Source organism: Protomyctophum bolini (genome assembly GCF_963924005.1).
Source record: "Protomyctophum bolini genome assembly, chromosome: 19".
Classification (NCBI taxonomy): Eukaryota; Metazoa; Chordata; class Actinopteri; order Myctophiformes; family Myctophidae; genus Protomyctophum; species Protomyctophum bolini.
The window spans coordinates 10,241,983-10,259,858 of NC_137880.1; the positions used below are offsets into that span (position 1 = coordinate 10,241,983).

Consider the following 17,876-nt stretch of genomic DNA (forward strand, 5'->3'; position numbering starts at 1 on the left):
AGTGCTGTTGTGCGTCTGCCTGTAGGGCCCACCTAACGCTCTAGTCATTACACAACACCGAGCCCTCCATGGCCAGGCACCTCCTTATCTCTCTGACCTGCTCCAACCGTAATGTGCCCAGAAGGTCACGGAAATCCACATCACAGGCTTTGCTGGTTGTCTGGTTGACAAAATGAATAACCAAAGGCGATCGAGCCTTCACAGGTTTAATTGCCCCTAGGGCCTAGCCCTAGGCTATGGAATGAGCTCCCACTCCACCTATAAGAACTGTTGATTCTGTGGACATTTTCAAAGGACTGTTGAAAACTCACCTTTTTCCTACTTTGTCTTACTTTATTAGTGATTTAGTTCTTGACTTGTTTTATCGACTATTGACTTGTTTTAATTGCATTGTTGTTAAAGCACTTTGTGACTGTAACTGTCTGTGAAAGGTGCTAATAAATAAACTTTACTTACTTGCTCTCTGAACGTGCGTTGCTGTGCGTCTCGCTCGCAGGGCCCACCTGGAGGCGAGCGCCGAGCGCTGGTCCCGCCTGCTGGTCCTCCTGGAGGAGCTGTGGAAGTGGATCTGTCTGAAGGACGAGGACCTGACCAAGCAGATGCCCATTGGAGGAGACGTACCCACGCTGCTGCAGCAGCAGAACCACTGCACGGTACGACATTAACCCGTTCTGACCCGAGATCAGATTCTAGAAAATAATGTCTTCTGCACATCCTGACAGTTTTCTGAAAAAGCTATGTTTCTGTGTCGGTCGTTCGCTATCAGCTTGTAGATCTGCTATTTTTCAATAGCATAGCATAATGCTAACACCAAAAGGCCGAAAATGGGTTAAGGCTTGTCCGGGACGAGCAATAAATCTTTCCAGGCAAGTGCATTAAAATTGTACTTGTCCGTTGGAGAAGTGACTCTTGGTTTCACTTTATCTGTGACGCACGCTCCTAGCAGCCAACAATATTGTCTGGCTTTCCAATCACTTTTCCAATATTACACTACAGTAGTGTCACAGCCAGTGGTGGAAAAAAGTACTCAAATGTATTTTACTTCGGTAAAAGTACCAATACTGCAATGTTAGAGATACTCCGTTACAAGTAAAAGTTCGGAATTTAACGTGTACTTGAGTAAAAGTACAAAAGTACAGGCATCAAATGTACGTCAATTACCTAAAGTAAATGTACCGGTAGTCATGATGCAGATTCAGAATGTCCCATATTTCAAGTTTTCAAATGTACAGTATAAAAAATCTTTTTTGAAAATAGCAGATCCACAAGCTCACAATGTGTCGCCATGAGACTCATTGTGAGCTTGTAGATTGACTATTTCCAAATGGCCGAAATGTACATACATAGGGCTGATGTGGTAACTGTATATATATTTTTTTAAATACGAATCAAAGTCTTCAAAGTGTTCTAGTAACTAAAGTTTTTAAATAAATGTGGTGGTAAAAGTACAGCACAAAGTGAATAAATTACTCAATATTGTGTTAAAATATACCAACTTCTGATAAGACAATCGCAAACCACCACACGTTTGTTTATCTCCCCACGGTTTAACGCTCAGTCAGTGATGTTTGATGGAACCTCGTTCCAAAACAGTGCAAATTCGCTTCCATAACACCAGCATCAGATTGGGGCCATGCTTACTGACCGGGCTGCAAGCGATAACGCTATTGATTACCCTATCATTCTGTTTACACCATCCATTTAATCTCTGCCATTGCCGTTGATTTTCATTAGCATTCCACTCTAATACCTATTGTCCTATTTTCAGTGTTGTCTTCAGTGATATTTATCTTCAACTGGGTCCACACACACACACACACACACACACACACACACACACACACACACACACACACACAGACACGCACACACACTCACGCAGCAGTCCAACACAGCAAATATTCCCGCTAACCACTATAGTCAATAAGTATTGAGCTGTCCCATTCGTACCTTCGTCACCCCTGTTGTTTTCCGCTGGAGCATGCCAGAGAGTATTATTTATTCCAGACAGTCGTTTATTGTCGTAGTATTGGTGTGTAATTGCTTTAAGATAGATGCCTCAGCCAGTGGCTATGGTATTTACCCCCCCCCCCCCCCCCCCAGATAGTCTAGTCTGTCTGACTGCAGATGCCACCATTTCTTTGTTGATGTTGCTTTTGACACCATTATACTTCACCGCTCTCTCCCTCTATCTCTCTATCTCTCTACCGTGGATATTTTCCCAACTTGCCTTGAGGGCTTACGTGCGCGCGAAGGAAAAGGTGGACATGGAAGTGCGTCACAAAGCCTTAAGTTATAGGACTGAAAATGTATTTTGAGTGCACTTTTGTATAAAAGTGTATAAATGTGTCCTCTTAGGGCTGTAGTATACGGTAGTGTGACCTTCGGGTCTGACCTTTCTCTGTGTTTTCTAGTCTAGAGAGAGAGAGAGAGAGAGAGGCGAGCTTCAGCCTAGCAGATCAGACAAGGTCCATTAGACTCGGAGCGGGCCGGGAGAGAACACAATATCCACCAGAGAGAATGCAGCCTTCGCACTGTTCCTGCATGGTGCCCTTGTCTTCTTTTTCTCATTATCCACTTTCAGTCCCCTCCGTGACTCCGTCCCCTGATCTTTCACCTGTTTTATTGGTCTACCCCCCTCTCTCTCTCTCTCTCTCTCTCTCTCTCTCCCCCTCTCCCTAAAAAGTTCTTTGCTAAGTCTGTGTCTGTCGCATGGTGAATAATTGAGTGGAGGAGTTGAATGATGTTTTTTGTACAGGATTAATTCAATCCATATAGTGATTTGGGGGGGGCGGGGGGGTTCTCTCTATCCTTAGTATAGATTAATAGCTTGGAGGTCTGACCCAACAGAGACAGGGGGCAGCACACACACAATGGCCGTGGCTTTGAATGGGACATGCTCCATCATTAGTTGGACACATGCACACCTGAAAAACGCACGCACTCACACACGTAAGGGTCCATGCAATTAGTACTTTGCTTTCTGTATGTATAAAGGCGAGGTACAGTGGGCTAAACCACTGGTTCCCAAACACTGGGTCGGGACCCATTTGTGGGTCACGGTCCACGGACACATTTTAATGGGTCCCTTTATCCTTTTGGTTTCCTATACATTTAGTTTTTAATTATTATTATTTTTAAAACCTTAAAAAAAAAAAAAAAAAACGAGTAGAGAAGGGTACAGAGATTTAAAATGAGAGAGAGGAAGATAAACGCGGACACACTGCAGAGACTGGCATTCGATTGTGTTGCAGCGTAGCTGAACATCACTGTCGCTTCCCCTTCTTCTGCCTGAACGAATGCCACCGGCGTTCGCCCCAAACCACTGACATGGTGGTGAGACGTTGAGAGGGAGAGCTCTAATCTGTAAGCGTCTTCTCCCCCAACCCATTGATTTGTGTCTGTGTGTTTTTGTCCGCCGATATGGGCCATAATAGCTTTTATTAATCGCCCATTCAATTATACGGTAAAAAAAGGCTGCGTCCGTATCCAGCTGATTAAACTCATCAATCAGCTGTATTAAATTATCAGCTTTTATGGCAAGAAGAGGGAGACTGCTTCTGGGCATTTTTAATGACTTTTATCTTTGAGCAACCGTTGTTTTGTTTTTTTCTTTGTTGGGGGGGGATGCTGATTTGAAAAAAGAAGAAAATAGAAAGGAGTGGAAAATGTTAAGTAAACTATTAAGTAACAATAGTAATTATTAACTGTTAATTGGCTAAAGGCATGGGGAGAGAGTATGTTTTGCAGCGTGCGTGCGTGTGTTTATGTACAGCTAATCTCCGGCACCTTTGGCCAGGTCAATGCCAAACTGCTCACACACACTCCCTGGATGCCAACAACATCACTTTGCCCCAAATGTACCAAAAAGGACTGTTATAACGCCAACATGAGGCACATTTTTGGAGAGAAAAAAAAACACATGTTTATGTTACTCCTACATGTCCTGTCCAAAGATCACAAACGTTCCTGATCTGGTGGAAACCTGTGCTCTGAGGAGCACTTTTTCTAGTTGCATTTCCTTTCTTTTGTCATGCCAGCTCAGCAAATCTAGCCTAGCACCTGCATGTAGTATTTGTATACCCACTAGCAGCTAAGCTAGCATAATTAGACTGGCTAAAGTGGAGCTAATAATCCAATTGGCCATACTAAGGAAGTTTAATCATCCTGTCTGTGTGATTGATTGGTACTGTACCATTTGTACCTGGAAGTGGTAAAAAAGGAAAATGAGATGCATTAAAGTGCAGTGCTGCTGGAAACCCCCTTAATCTTCCAGGAGAGCATTCTTTTGACTCGCTTTGAATAATTTACCTACCTCCTGTCTGACTTTAATCTGCTTCCTTCTCCTTCCCCACATTGGAAATAAAACGGTGTATCGTTGCCGTGGAGGTTAATTGGCATCCATTGCATTGTTGTTGTCTTTGACTTTGTTTGAGTTGGTTCAAGTAGCTTTTTGTTGTTGAAGAACGACTGACGTAGAAACATGGCTTTTTCAGAAAACTGTCAGGATGTAGAAGACATCGCTGGACTTTCATTAACGGCTACATTGTGTTCTTGTGCTTTGCCTCCGAAAGGTTTAAATTATAAAATGCAACTTCACACAAAAGAACAGAACCATTAATTTGTGCTTTCATGTTGGTGCTGCTTGCTTCTTCTCTCCTCTGCTCATAGTTTTGAAACGGTAGCTGTGTTTTAGAAGTATGGGCGAAGGACAATCTCCCAAAGCTTTTTTTTTTTTTAAATGAGCGTAAAAATTCAAGCTGTTGCATTGTCTTGTTGAAACCTTTTAAAACGCTCAAAATTATCTCAAAATCGATTATTATTATTCAAATCAATTACATGGATTAGTTCGATTTACCATTGAGCCTTAATTGAATGTCTTGCAGCCTGTGATGATTGTGGCACCTGCATTGAGGTATTATAGTAATTTAAACGTAATAGTACACTCTCCTCTAATTGCGCAATTACAGCATCCTTGTGCGATGCGGCACAATGCATGTGTCCAATCTGAAAGCACACAGTCCCTAAAGTGGCTAATACGTCTGGCCCATAATGACAGTGGGTGTTCCTACTGTAATGCGACCGGGTTTAGGTGCTACTGTAGGTCCAGGTGCGTGACTATTTTCAGCTGGAGTCAGACCTTGCAAAAGTCGTCTCGCATCAATAAAGCCAGAGAAATAAAACTTCTCTCTGCACTGCAGCAGCATTTTAGTTGTGGTTTATTATAATGACAGAATAATACACTGATGGGCTATATACAAAATGTGACTGAGGAGTAGGAGGGTTGCACACTTCTGGCTTCTGGCAGCACGATGTCACACTGGCCGGTATCGATGTTCATTTTTGACAACAAATTCTGATGTAGTCTTTGGAATTACGCACCTTTTAGTTTTAGTCCTTTTTTAGCCAGCTTCTTTCGTGTATCATCCTCAGATGTCCAACTCGGTGTATCGAGTAGCCATGCCCTTGTCTCTGGTCCCTTGTGGAAGAGGCCGGAGTTGGCCTGTACAGGTGTTTTGTGTTCGGCAGACTGCTCGGGGCTCGCCACACTCGCACACTGCACTGTCTGTCAAGCCCCACTTCTTCACTGCTTCACAGCCGACTCCAGTGCCCAGTCGGTTCAGTAGGGTCCGTTGCCGGTGTGGTAGGTCCTCTCCTTCAATGCCGTCACCCGGGTCACAGATGCAGCGATGCATACGGGAGGGCTCCGGCCAGCAGACTCCCACTTCTGCTTCCAAGATGCCGCCATGCAGCCATGCACTGGTGGATGTTAAGTCCTCCGGGATGGAACGTATATAGCATCTCTTGTGCCGCCTTGTTGTATAAGGCTGGCGGGACTTGAGTCTGTTTGGAGGCTCTATTTCCACTGTAGTGTTGTGCAGGAAATGTCAGTCGTGTACCTTGGCTTTCCTTGCTAGCTTTATGGTAGAAGCCTCTCGTCTGAGTCTGGCCGGGGGAAACTCCTGCAAGGACCGGCAGGTAGGACACAGGAGTGCGTTTCAGGCAGCCAGTTATGGTTCGGAGGGAATTGTTAATTACTGTGTCTACCTTTTTGACAGGGACAACAACAAGGACAACTCTGAAATTGTTTAGTCTTGGTCTAGTTGACTAAATATCAAAATCGTAGTCTTTTAGCACTGCTATTGTGATGTTCACCGGACTGTGGAATTGTGGATGGACATGCTGGACAGCTTATAACGGGCAACAACATTATGTATGTATGTATGTGTATATATATGTATGTATATATATATATGTATATATATATATATATATATATATATATATATATATATATATATCAAATTCAGCAGTCATCAATTTCCCCTGAAGCTTGCCCTGGCAAACTTTCGTTCTGACGGCCCATTTATTTTAACACAGAAGGTCGACGATTCACTAAATAACATGACCTTATCTTGTACCACAGCAGTCTAGGGAAACAGGCTGTGTCATTGTGTAACCATGATGGGTGAGTCAACAGGGAGACACGACTCCCCATACCCCAGAGATTGTGTGCGTGCAACGATATATAGTAACTGCATCAAAACAAAACAAAAATCAATTTTAATTTCAAGAATCGAGGTATCTTGAAATGTAAACGGCAGCATTGACTTTGTGTCGTATCGTATCGTTTTGCTGTATCGAAACGTTTTGCATTCTCAATAATCGATTGTATCAATACTAAGTGTTTTTGCTTTGTATTTAGCATCTTTTTAGAAGAAAAAAAGGAAAAGGGTTTAATTACTTTTTCTATCCAATATCGCTACACTTGGTATATTGATTAATGTGTGTATTCTCTGTTTTGCCAAAGTTTACTTATTTATATCCATATCTGGTATCTGGTCAGGCTGGTTAGGATGGGGGATGTTGAATCACAGGCCATGCTGCTGTAATGTTGCCCTGGGATGAATAGTAACCGACCTACTTAACCTACGTACCAAAAAGTGTACCCCTCTGTGTCACACAGATCAGCTGAAGGGGCTGGAGTTTGACAGAAAAAGTGTTTTTGGAAGAGGCTTTTGCACCGCCATCTGTTAGGAGTTCAGGGCTGCCCCCGAGGATGGATGAGAGAGTCTCACACCTCCGTACGGGCTGCCAGCCATGAACACGCAGTTTGTTGACACCTTCCTTGTTGACACCATTACTTTTTCATGCCTTACGAAGTTTCCACTTTGGGGGCGAAAAGTGCAGGAGTGCAGGGCTTTTAAAAGAACGTGCTCCGACTGCCAAAAGGATGTTGTAATCAGCCAAAGTGTTGTGCATTTCTACCGCAGTGTTGCCCCACGTGTTCGGCGATTCGACAAGGGAGATTCAAAGATGATTAAAAATAAACCCATTTCGGTTGGTAATTAATTTCCCATGCTAAAGTGGGAATTGGAAATTGTATGAGGTAAACATCTTAACTCTACATCCAAATCCCGTGGAAACCAATTTCCCTATGTTTTACATGCAAGGAATTAGCTTTAGTACACAGTGCGGGGACACCCCACTAAAATAACAATTAACCCATTTTGGACTGAATTTTTTTTTAATAGTTTTCTGAAAAAATCATGTCAAGGACCCCCAGAATGATCTCTATTGGGCCACGGACCCCCATCTCAAAATATGTTGTTCCAGGGACCCCCCAGAAGCAAATACTTTAGTTAGAAATGTTCGCTCTGAACTATATATTCAAAGATTTGCACCACATTTTCACGACTTTTCAAAAATAGCAGACCTACAAGCTCGTAGCGCGCCACTCGGTGGCGCGCTATGAGCTTGTAGATCTGCTATTTTCCAATTGCTAAAGTATAACATAACGCTTTAAAACACCAAAAGGGGCTCCCGCCCAAATTGGGCTAAAGCAGCAACAAACCACATAGACATGTGCAGGATTAACAGACGCTATGTGCGCACACGGAGCTAAATGAGAAACTATAAACCAGTCCAGTTCTACACAGGTGATTATACTTAAAGCATGTCTCCCTTTCTTTCAGTTCTCCCTCCTCCGCATTCCGTAACGAACCCTTGACTTTGCCGTTATACCTCGCGTCCTCTGACAAACCTCTTTCCCCCCTCGTCTCCTGCGTCTTCTCCTCCGTATTTCCCCTCTCCTCATCTAATAGTACACAGCGTATTACAGTTCCACTATTTGAGCTGGGTACAAAGAAAAAAAGGATTTGAGTGAAGCGTTCATTAGCACGGGGTGATTTAATTTGACTTCGGCAGGAGGCTTAGTGTTATTCAGCGTTCCCCAGAGAGAGGCAGTTGTGTGAAATCTTCATTGAGCTCAAACCTTTTGCAGCGATATTACATTTTGGGTGGAATGTGCCTCATCTAGACACTACCTGCCAATGGCTCTGCGATGAGTCACTTATTGCCACTCACCGGCTGACAGCTTACCATAATTTATCCTTTTCTTTTTTTGGGAGTGTGCTTTTTACCTGTTTTCCTCCCCAATGTAGTCGTTATGCCAATTGATTGGTACTTACACACACACATGCCGGACACACACAGACACATGCGGTACACCGACCCTCTTCTAGACAGCTAGCCTCCTACAGTGCTACGCCATGAAACCATATATTACCATATACAGTATAGTACAATTGTTATGCAGTATGTATAGCTTTCCCAGTTTAAATATTAATTGTATAGTACTGTACGTGCACAGTACAATCTCATTATCATTAACCTAACCTAATTAATTTCTAGTTGATTAATTTGCGTACAAATGTAACCCCTCGCAGGTTTCATTTGGTTAACATTTTGTACAATGTACACCCTCAGAGTTTAAATGAACACTGGGGAATGTGCTGCGTGGCCTTAAAAAGAAAACACCCCACGCACGTAACCCAAGTCGATGCCGGCTAATGTTGCGTGAAAACAGCGTGTGAAAGCGTCACCGTTTTCAGCACCTCATTTTCCAGCGCTCTTCTCTCTCTCGTGTCGGAGACGAGTGGGGGGGGGGGGGGGGCTTTATCAAAGCTGGCCGCGCCATCTAATCGAGTTGCCTCGTAGCATCACCGGATACACCGTCTCTTCACAAAGCAATCACACACTCCAATAGGCATCGGTCTCCCCCTGGGGTCATGCTTATATTAAAGCGAAGAATAATTACACTGCAACGCGCAGCGCTCGCCTTTTTTTTTTGTCCGCTGCTGCTACTCTGGTCGCGTATAGGGCGTAGTAGCAGTGGCGTTCGCGTTGACAAGTGGATTAAAGAAATTGAGTCCCGTCCAAAACCTCAGCTGTGTTCTGTGTGTGTGTGTGTGTGTGTGTGTGTGTGTGTGTGTGTGGGCGGGGAGGATGGCCCCTGGCTTTCTATGCAGAGAATATGAGGTGTTACTATAGCCCCGCACTGTAATGAGAAAGCATTCAAGGCTCAAGTGGCTGGCCTCTCCCCTTTAAGGCCTCTACCTTCTGCTAATTTCACTCTGCCTTCAAGAAAAGATATAATTTGGCCCTCTGGCCTTCAACCACTTCTCAATTCTCATTTCTCTCTCTTTCTCTCTCTCTCTCTCTCTCTCTCTCTCTCTCTCTCTCTCCCTGCTCCCCATCCCTCCCCCTTTCCCTCAGTCCATACCTTTCAACTGTCGAAGGCCAGACAGAAACCAGATTTGTAGTGCAGCCTTCACCCAATTAGATGCCAAGAGCTGTTGTTTATAGCAACTATGGGCTGCATGCTCGCACTCGCACTTATACCTTTATGTTTGTCAAAACAATGGCTGCTTTAAAATGTAAGAGCTGATTAAAAGAGTGGAATTGATAGATTTGTAGATATTGCCAGAGGATACAGATCTAAGCACAGGAGCACTTCACCAATGTATTACAATGTGGGTAATGTGGTTATTTTAAATAGATGAATTGTTTAATTGTGTGATAAAGATTCAATATTAAGTCAATGTACAGATGCCACATTGAACCACTTATCGCGGTGAAAAACGTTCAACTATAGGACTATAGGATTCAGTTTGGGAGGATGTTTGTTATTGCTGGCTGTTTTCCTCAAGGTGTATAATACAATACTGGTGGATGGACTTAACTAGAACGTGTGAGAATTGTTTGTCTTGTTAGTCCTTGGCTGATTCCTGAGTTTCAACAGGGTTTCCCAGTGACTCCCACTTCACCTACAGTATGTTCAGATTGTGGTTTGTTTACCCTGGGTGAGTCTAGCAGTGTTGTTTAGAAGACTTGCTAGCACTTGTTATTCGTTCTTGTAGAACCCTGTCATTTTTTTTGCCATATCTCGGGTGTTCTTATCTGATAGCCGCCTCCCCTCCCCTCACGTCGAAACAGTTCTCAATGTTTGCATCTTTATACTTGACGAGAATACATGTGGACATATCCTTATGGAAGCAGGGAGAGGGGGGGAAACACCACGAGAGTGACGAGTGATCAGTCAAACATGTGTTCTCGCCGCAGTAAATACATAATCTGTCTTTATGCGATCTGACCTGATTATTATTTTGATTACACTGTCATGCTCGTTTGAGGACAGGTAGAGAGCAGAGCATACATGTGTTTGGGAATGTTGCTGAAGGTTATATTGTCAGCTGACACCCGAATCAAAGAAACCATACAGCGTGTATTTAATATCTCCGACAGTCAACAACGCACTGCGAGGGTACGATGGAAGCATAATTCTGACGGGCCTCAGTGAAATGGACAAGTTAGGGGTATCAGTTTATTTATTTATTTTATATCTACAATGGTATGGTACGGTATGTCTCCACAGTGAGGCTGGGAAATGTAGCCTAGCAGCCTACTACTATAGCCTACTAGCCTACTGGTAGGCAGGAAAATGGCAACCAGAATAACCCGGCCGTTCTGAGCGAATCTCCTCCCTACGCTCTGGCCCTATACTGCACCATTGATGTCCAAATTAGGCATGCCAGGTTGAAAGTGTTTAGGGCTACTCAAATCTGATTTCTCTTCTAGGCTAGTTGTACTGTCGTCTTTTCCCATTTCAAGAGATATTATGTTAATGCTGCTATAGTCCTAATTAGTTTTTTCCCCCCCTGTTAAAGTAGCCTTAGCCTACATAATATTCTGTCTTATTTATTCACTACATGTGTGGTGTTTTTATTTTTATCACTGGACAAATACAGGGATTGAGAGCCTTTACCAGTATTTTCTGCCACAGCCAAAAAGGTTGAGTCAAGTATACCCGGATAAAGTACCGTCAAATCATTTTAGTTGAAAATGACTTTCACTTTCTTGCCATTTGATTTGGGGTCACCCTGTCTTTCCTGTGTGGAAACTTCAATAACAAATACATGTTCCAATTTGGGGTATTCTTTACCCACTCGGCTACGGCCACCCTGACCGCAGCTGTGGGACTCATTACATGAGGGACGTGAGAGCCGAGTCATTTTTGTGTTCGCCGAGCAGAACTGTACTGTAAAAAAAGAAAATATCTCTTTAATACTAGTTAAAACATTCATGGTGAGTGTTTGCCGAAGACAGCAGGTTTAGTCGGAGGCTAAAATTAGATATTATAAAGGTGTTTCTTGTCTGTTGCACAGCCACTAACTATTCTGCTGCTGTTGTGCTTTGTGTTCTCCTGCAGGCCCTGTGTTCAGAATTGAAGGAGCGTGAACATTTGGTGATCAGCACTTTGGACCAGGCGCGCATGTTCCTGGCCGACCAGCCCATCGAAGGGCCCGGGGAGCCACGCAAGAACCTGCAGCCCAAGACAGGTTGGTAATGTAAAGGCAGTCTGTGGGACACATACTCAAAAGACAATTCATAAACAATGAATAATGAGGCAACACAAAATGTCAGAGTTATAGAGTATAAGGATTTTCCTCGAGTAAGAAGACAAGAATTACATGACCTGTTCATGTACGGAAAACCCAGTCTGGCTCTCAGAATGGAGAAAGGCGACAGCTTTTATAGCTCAGTCCCACACAACCAACCCCCAACATATAGCCTCAAGGCATTCACCAAATGGGACAGTGACATCATAAACAACAGCCGAACAGCACCAAACTGTAACTTCTGTAACTTGGAGTATTATTAGATGTTTATCCCTACATTTCCACGACAGTAACACTTTGATAGCAACACAAAAACAGCAGCTTTTGATACTATAGTCACTTTCAAATGGAGCTTTTAAAACACATTTCCAATCCCAACTGTGCCAACATTGCCCAAATGCGTCTAGACTCCTACAGTACATCTAGCTTCCAGGCATCATAATTTTAAAGAAATGAAAGGGAATAAAGTTCTGTATAACTCTTGCAGGTTGTCTACGGTACTTCCTGCCGGGCTTGTTATCATTAAAAGAGGATCTCACATTAAAGGCAAACTTGTACTTTAAAAAAAGTGTCGACACCAGTTTGGCCGTAAGCCTCACCACCGTAGGTCAAACAAAGTAGACCGCTTTTTACCTTGTTTAAGTACTAGAAAAAAGCTCAAAAGAAAACAAATAGACAAGACACAGACAAAGGACTTTCAAGCCGTGGATCCCACCTCTCTGTTCCACCAAGCAGGTTAAATCAAATGCACACACTGTACTTACTTTTCCCCCAGTTCTGAGATTTGGTATAATGTTTAGTTTAGGAGAGCTCTTGTCCGTGGCCCAAGGTTGGGGCGATAGGCGTAAGTAAGTTATCAAACTCACTGAAACTACAGATCACACACACACATGTGAAAATAACAGCATCCCATTACTGAGTATCTCTCCGGTTTATTAGGAATTATCTCTCTCTCTCTCTCTCTCTCTGTGCACAAGTCCTCCTATACCCTTCCAGATAAGCAATGACAAGTCACGGCTAAGTCAGCACATTTCCAATCAAACGGAATCCCTAATGTATAAATAATAGAGCAAAACTGGAGAGACGGTTTTGGTACGGAGCGATGTGGTGGGACTTCGGAGCCGATAATGGCTGACTCTGATCTCTGACGCATATTATCATAATACCATCAAAGGATCTTTTTCCTCGCATAAATCCTGTGAAAGAAATGCAAGATCAGTTGTGTGACGATGATGCCGAGTTCCCAAATAAGGAGGTTATTGGGAACCTTAGATTTGGGCCTGCTTCCGCCGCTCGATAGCCGTGTTTGTGTTCCTTGTAAATGCCGTATATACTAGCATGTGGACTCTTGTCACCGTGCTAAGTGGGCTTGCGCTGCTATCTTAATCTCACAGATGCTCCGAGTCTGGTTAGAGTGCATTCAGTACATGGGAGAGAGAAGGAGGGGAGCAGAGGCCACTTCAGATACATTCATTCACACACTGAAAAGTGATCGAGTGAGCTCAGAAACACACACTCCGACCTTGTCTTTGTAGTTGGAGGGGCTTTTATTTTGTTTATTGATTGGGGAAGGTTCTCTCCTCTTCTTCCACTCACTATATCGTATTCCTTCCACCCATACCTGCCCCTCTCCTACTGTACTTTGTGTTTGTTTCCTTTTATTTATTTTGGCCTGGAAAGTGCACGTCAATGAACATAAGATGGGTGTAATACATGCATACATAGCCCATGTTCTTTTTCTTTTGTTAAAGTCCACCAAAGTTTCGTGTCCAAAATGCTGAAGTGCAAAACGAGCGCTCGATGTTAAACCAGATGCACGGGGTTTCCTCGTCATAACTCCACGGGTCCGCCTGCAGTCCCCACTCTTACCACTATAGGCCTGAGCGCCTCAACGTTGGAGCGCTTCAACCGGGGGCTTGGATTTGACCTTCTATATGCTTCTGGCGTCACTCGTCGTATTGCTTCTGAACCGCCCCCTCTCTCTCTCTCTCTCTCTCTGCATTTCCTCTCCCCCCCTCCTCCTCCAGACCTCACCCCCGAGGAGAAGGCCCGCGGCGTGGCCCGGGCCATCCGCAAGCAGACGGGCGAGGTGCGCGAGCGCTGGGAGCGCCTCCGCGGCCACGTGGGCGCCTGGCAGGTCCAGGTGGAGCGCGCCCTGGAGCGCCTCCAGGAGCTGCAGAGCTCCATGGACCAGCTGGACCTGCGGCTGGCGCGCGCCGAGGAGGCCAAGGCCGAGTGGCAGCCGGTGGGCGACCTGCTCATCGACTCGCTGCAGGACCACATCGAGAAGACTGTGGTATGATGACGGGGGGGGGGGAGGTTACTTTGTTGTTTTAACCCATTCTGACCTGAGATCAGATTCATTACGAGGTTTCCACTGGACACACACTGGTCTGATGAACCCATTCTGACCTGAGATCAGATTCTTAAAAATGTCAGTCGTTCTTCGATTTTTCAAAAATAGCAGACCTACAAGCTCGTAGCGCGCCACTCGGTGGCGCGCTACGAGCTTGTATATCTGCTATTTTTCAATAGCTAAAGCATAGCATAATGCTAACACCAAAAGGGGTTCCCGCCCAGAATGGGTTAAGCCATTTAGACCTGAGTCTAGTGTCGCTTTAGCTTTTAACCACTTCAACCGATATTTTAAGCTTTAGCTGTTGAAGAATAGCAGATCTACACAAGCTCATTGTGCGGCACTACGAGCTTGTAGATATGCTATTCTTTTTTTTTTTAATCTTGAAAATGTGTGCAAATCTTGTATTATACAAGATCTTATGTATAATCTTTTTTTAACTAAAATATTTTCTTCTGGCGGGTCACCCGGAACAACATATTTTCAGGCCAAATACAGATAATTCCGGGGGTGCTTGACGTGGAAAAAGCACCACCAATGATAAGTTTTTCAGAAAACGGTCATGATTTGGAAGACGTTCTGTAGAGAATCTGGTCTCGGGTCTTAATGGTTTAACTTTGTCCAGCTGGGCCAGTGTCTCTGGGGCGGTATGATCTGGTTTGACCCAGAGAGTCCTGGTCCGGAGCGGTATGATCTGGTTTCACCCAGAGAGTCCTGGACAGGCCAAGTCAGCGCGAGCAATAGTTTCATGATACTGTAACTATAAGAGGACAAGGCACAAGAGAGAAAAGTGAAATGACATGAACAGTGGGTACAGGATGGAGGCTAGAGAAGCAATTTCTTCTCCATTACTTCAGTACTTTGTTTCTGTGGATGTGTTGTATTCCCCCGGTATCACTTTGTGCTTACAGTGTGGCTGGTGATATCGCTTTAATATGTGGTCTGCCCACTGGAGAAAGCTATTTATCTAATGGAATACAATCTTCCCATTTATATAATATGACACAAACCGAAGCACAGTTATTGTTTTCGGTGGTTCTACGATGATTGCATCTGGTATGTGTTTTTTTAGTTTTGTGTTGTTTTGTTACAATGTACAGTGCAATAACGATTAAATGTACTTGGCTAAAGTACTAGCCCGGTACATTTATCTGATAAACAAACGATTAAGAGCAGCAAAATAATGATTCCGGGCAAAAAGCAACAATCGTCAGACAGTGATTCATTAACATGAATGATGACAGCAATATCGCCAATGCTTATCATTAATTAATGAGCCAGCTAGGCAGGGATATGCTAAACATACACTTGTTTGTTTGTAGTCAGTCATCACAATAAAACACAGTGTAACTGTTGTAACACAGCTTGTTATATTACATTTCCACAGCTATGGCAAGTGGCTCTGCGCATTTATTTGCCTTTTGCTCTTGCTAATTGTAAAAAAGAAATGTAATGAAAAGATAATTAAAACTAACATAATTCTGATAATGTGAGGCTGGTAGCTCTGGAAGCATAGCTAAGATGTTAATTATTGCAGTCAACAACCAAATCAAATCCTGTTTATTTATGAAGCGCATAAAAAAGAAATGTTGTACCAAAGTGCCATACAGAATGTTTCATAATTTCATCAGCACAACAAATACAAACCGTAATAAAACAGCACACAGAGGCATACTAAAGTGATCATCAAAACACTTCAAACGCTTGTGAAACAGAGTTTTGAACCATGGATTTAAAAACTTCAATGGTGTAGGCACTTCTAATGGAGCCAGTGCACAGTACACTAGAATCCTTTTGACCTTATTCAGGAAATTAATTCATTAAAAAAAATCATTGTGTTGGGTCAGACGGGACTCTGGATCCAAAGAATATGAGTTATTTGGATTTATATTGGGCTTATGGCGGTTATTTGATTTTGTGACATTTGATGTACTTGATTGATTGATTGAACAGAAATGTCAGAGTACAGTCAAACACAAAAGGGATAGCACCAAAAAAAAAACGTCCTTGCAGGAATTTAGGCTGTATCTTGTGGGAAAGTCGCCACAGCCCTGAAGCCAAACTTCAGTCATATTTTATTGCCATGATTCCTCACCCTCCTCTTCACCCTCCTCTTCACCCTCCTCTTCACCCTCCTCCTCCTCCTCCTCCATCCTCTCACCAGACCTTTAGGGAGGAGGTCAGTCCTCTGAGGCAGGACGTGCGCACGGTCAACGAGCTGTCCTCGGAGCTGACCCCGCTGGACGTCCAGCTGTCGTCCACGGCCTCCCGACAACTGGACCAGCTCAACATGAGATGGAAGCTGCTACAGGTACTATGCTGCAGGGGGCCACAGACAGGGAGCGTGGCACGTGCCTTTAACCCATTCTGACCTGAGATCAGATTAAAAAAAAAAAAAATGTCATCGAAAAGTCTTCCACCACGATTTTTCAAAAATAGCAGACCTATACAAGCTCGTAGCGCGCCACTCGGTGGTGCGCTATGAGCTTGTAGATCTGCTATTTTTTCAATAGTTAAAGCATAACATAGTGCTAACACGAAAAGGGGTTTCCCGGCCCAAAATGGATTAATCAGTGATTTTACACCCTTTTTCATATCAAGGTCCATCCTTTTTGTTCTGCATTTGAGCCACGGACCACCATTTTGATTGCAGACTCAAAACGAAAGAAGATTTTGTTGCCGTTGGATATGATTTTGTCCACAATTCCATGCTGTGTTGATGTTGGTACCATTATAGGAGAGATGACAGTCAAACGTTGATCAAAATAAGAATAATTTGTATACATGCTCTAATTGTGTAGACTCCTTGTAAATGAAGTAGCCCAATGCAGGCGTTTAACAATAATGTTACGCTATCAAGAGTTAAAGATCTATAAGGGTCCATGTGGCACTGCTCACTTCACACAAGTGTGATTTTTATTTGTGTGCCGTAATTGCCTACTCACATTTCTTACAAAAAAGGTCATATATCATGAACGCAACATCCAATCATATACCCAAGTTGGAATTGGGTATTACCTCCAAAAGCAATTTCACGTCTGCCCAAAAACGATTTACCCTCCACGTCCGTGTCCTGACAGATGCACCCCACGACCCAGTATTAATATCTTCCATTTAGTCTTCTTTCTTTCTTTCATTTTCTTCTATAGACCCCATTATACAGTAACCTTGGTTTATCTTGTGTATGGATCCCTGCTCCTTATTTTCTGAGGGGCGCTAGCAGCCCCTCCTAGCTTTTCACCCTGGTTCAACGCTGTGTGCCAGATGGAAATATGTCTTATATCATCAGAGAGTAAGGGAAGAAAACTGTGTTTTGACCATGTGAATCAGCGCGCAGATTCCCTGTATTTTTGAGGGGCGCTTATAGCCCCTCCTATGTCCAGCTGTTAGTGTGCGTGTGAACACAAACTTTGTCCTAACACAAACATGAAATGCCTTGGATAATTAATGGCCATTTTTGAGTGAAGACGCAGATTGCGATTGGCCGGAATGAGATGATGTACGATGTGTGTCACACGAGTGTGATTCTTATGTACTGTGTATGCATGCGAGTTTGCATGTATGAGAGGTGGCTCCCCGTCTCCACATCAAACATCGTCTGCTGTGCTTTTTGACCTTGTTAATTCTCCTCTGTGTCTTCATCACAACTCATTTTAAAAGCAGTTTTCTTTTTTTAAATCCTCATTTGACTACAGTATGCTGGACTTATAACAGGTGGGACCATATGAGAGCTGACAGACAGGTTTCTGACACGGCTCGTTTTCTGTCGAGTGGCATCT

At 43.6% G+C, this 17,876-nt stretch overlaps 1 protein-coding gene across 7 annotated transcripts in view; it reads left to right on the forward strand.

Moving 5' to 3' along the window:
* Positions 1 to 17,876, forward strand: part of utrn (utrophin) — a 254,571-nt gene that overhangs the window by 165,475 nt on the left and 71,220 nt on the right. For all 7 annotated transcript variants that reach the window (XM_080791556.1, XM_080791561.1, XM_080791557.1 and 4 more), the window contains 4 exons: positions 497 to 653; positions 11,552 to 11,681; positions 13,769 to 14,037; positions 16,262 to 16,408. In XM_080791556.1, the coding sequence (XP_080647682.1) occupies positions 497 to 653; positions 11,552 to 11,681; positions 13,769 to 14,037; positions 16,262 to 16,408 (703 nt within the window). The remainder of the gene's footprint in view (positions 1 to 496; positions 654 to 11,551; positions 11,682 to 13,768; positions 14,038 to 16,261; positions 16,409 to 17,876) is intronic.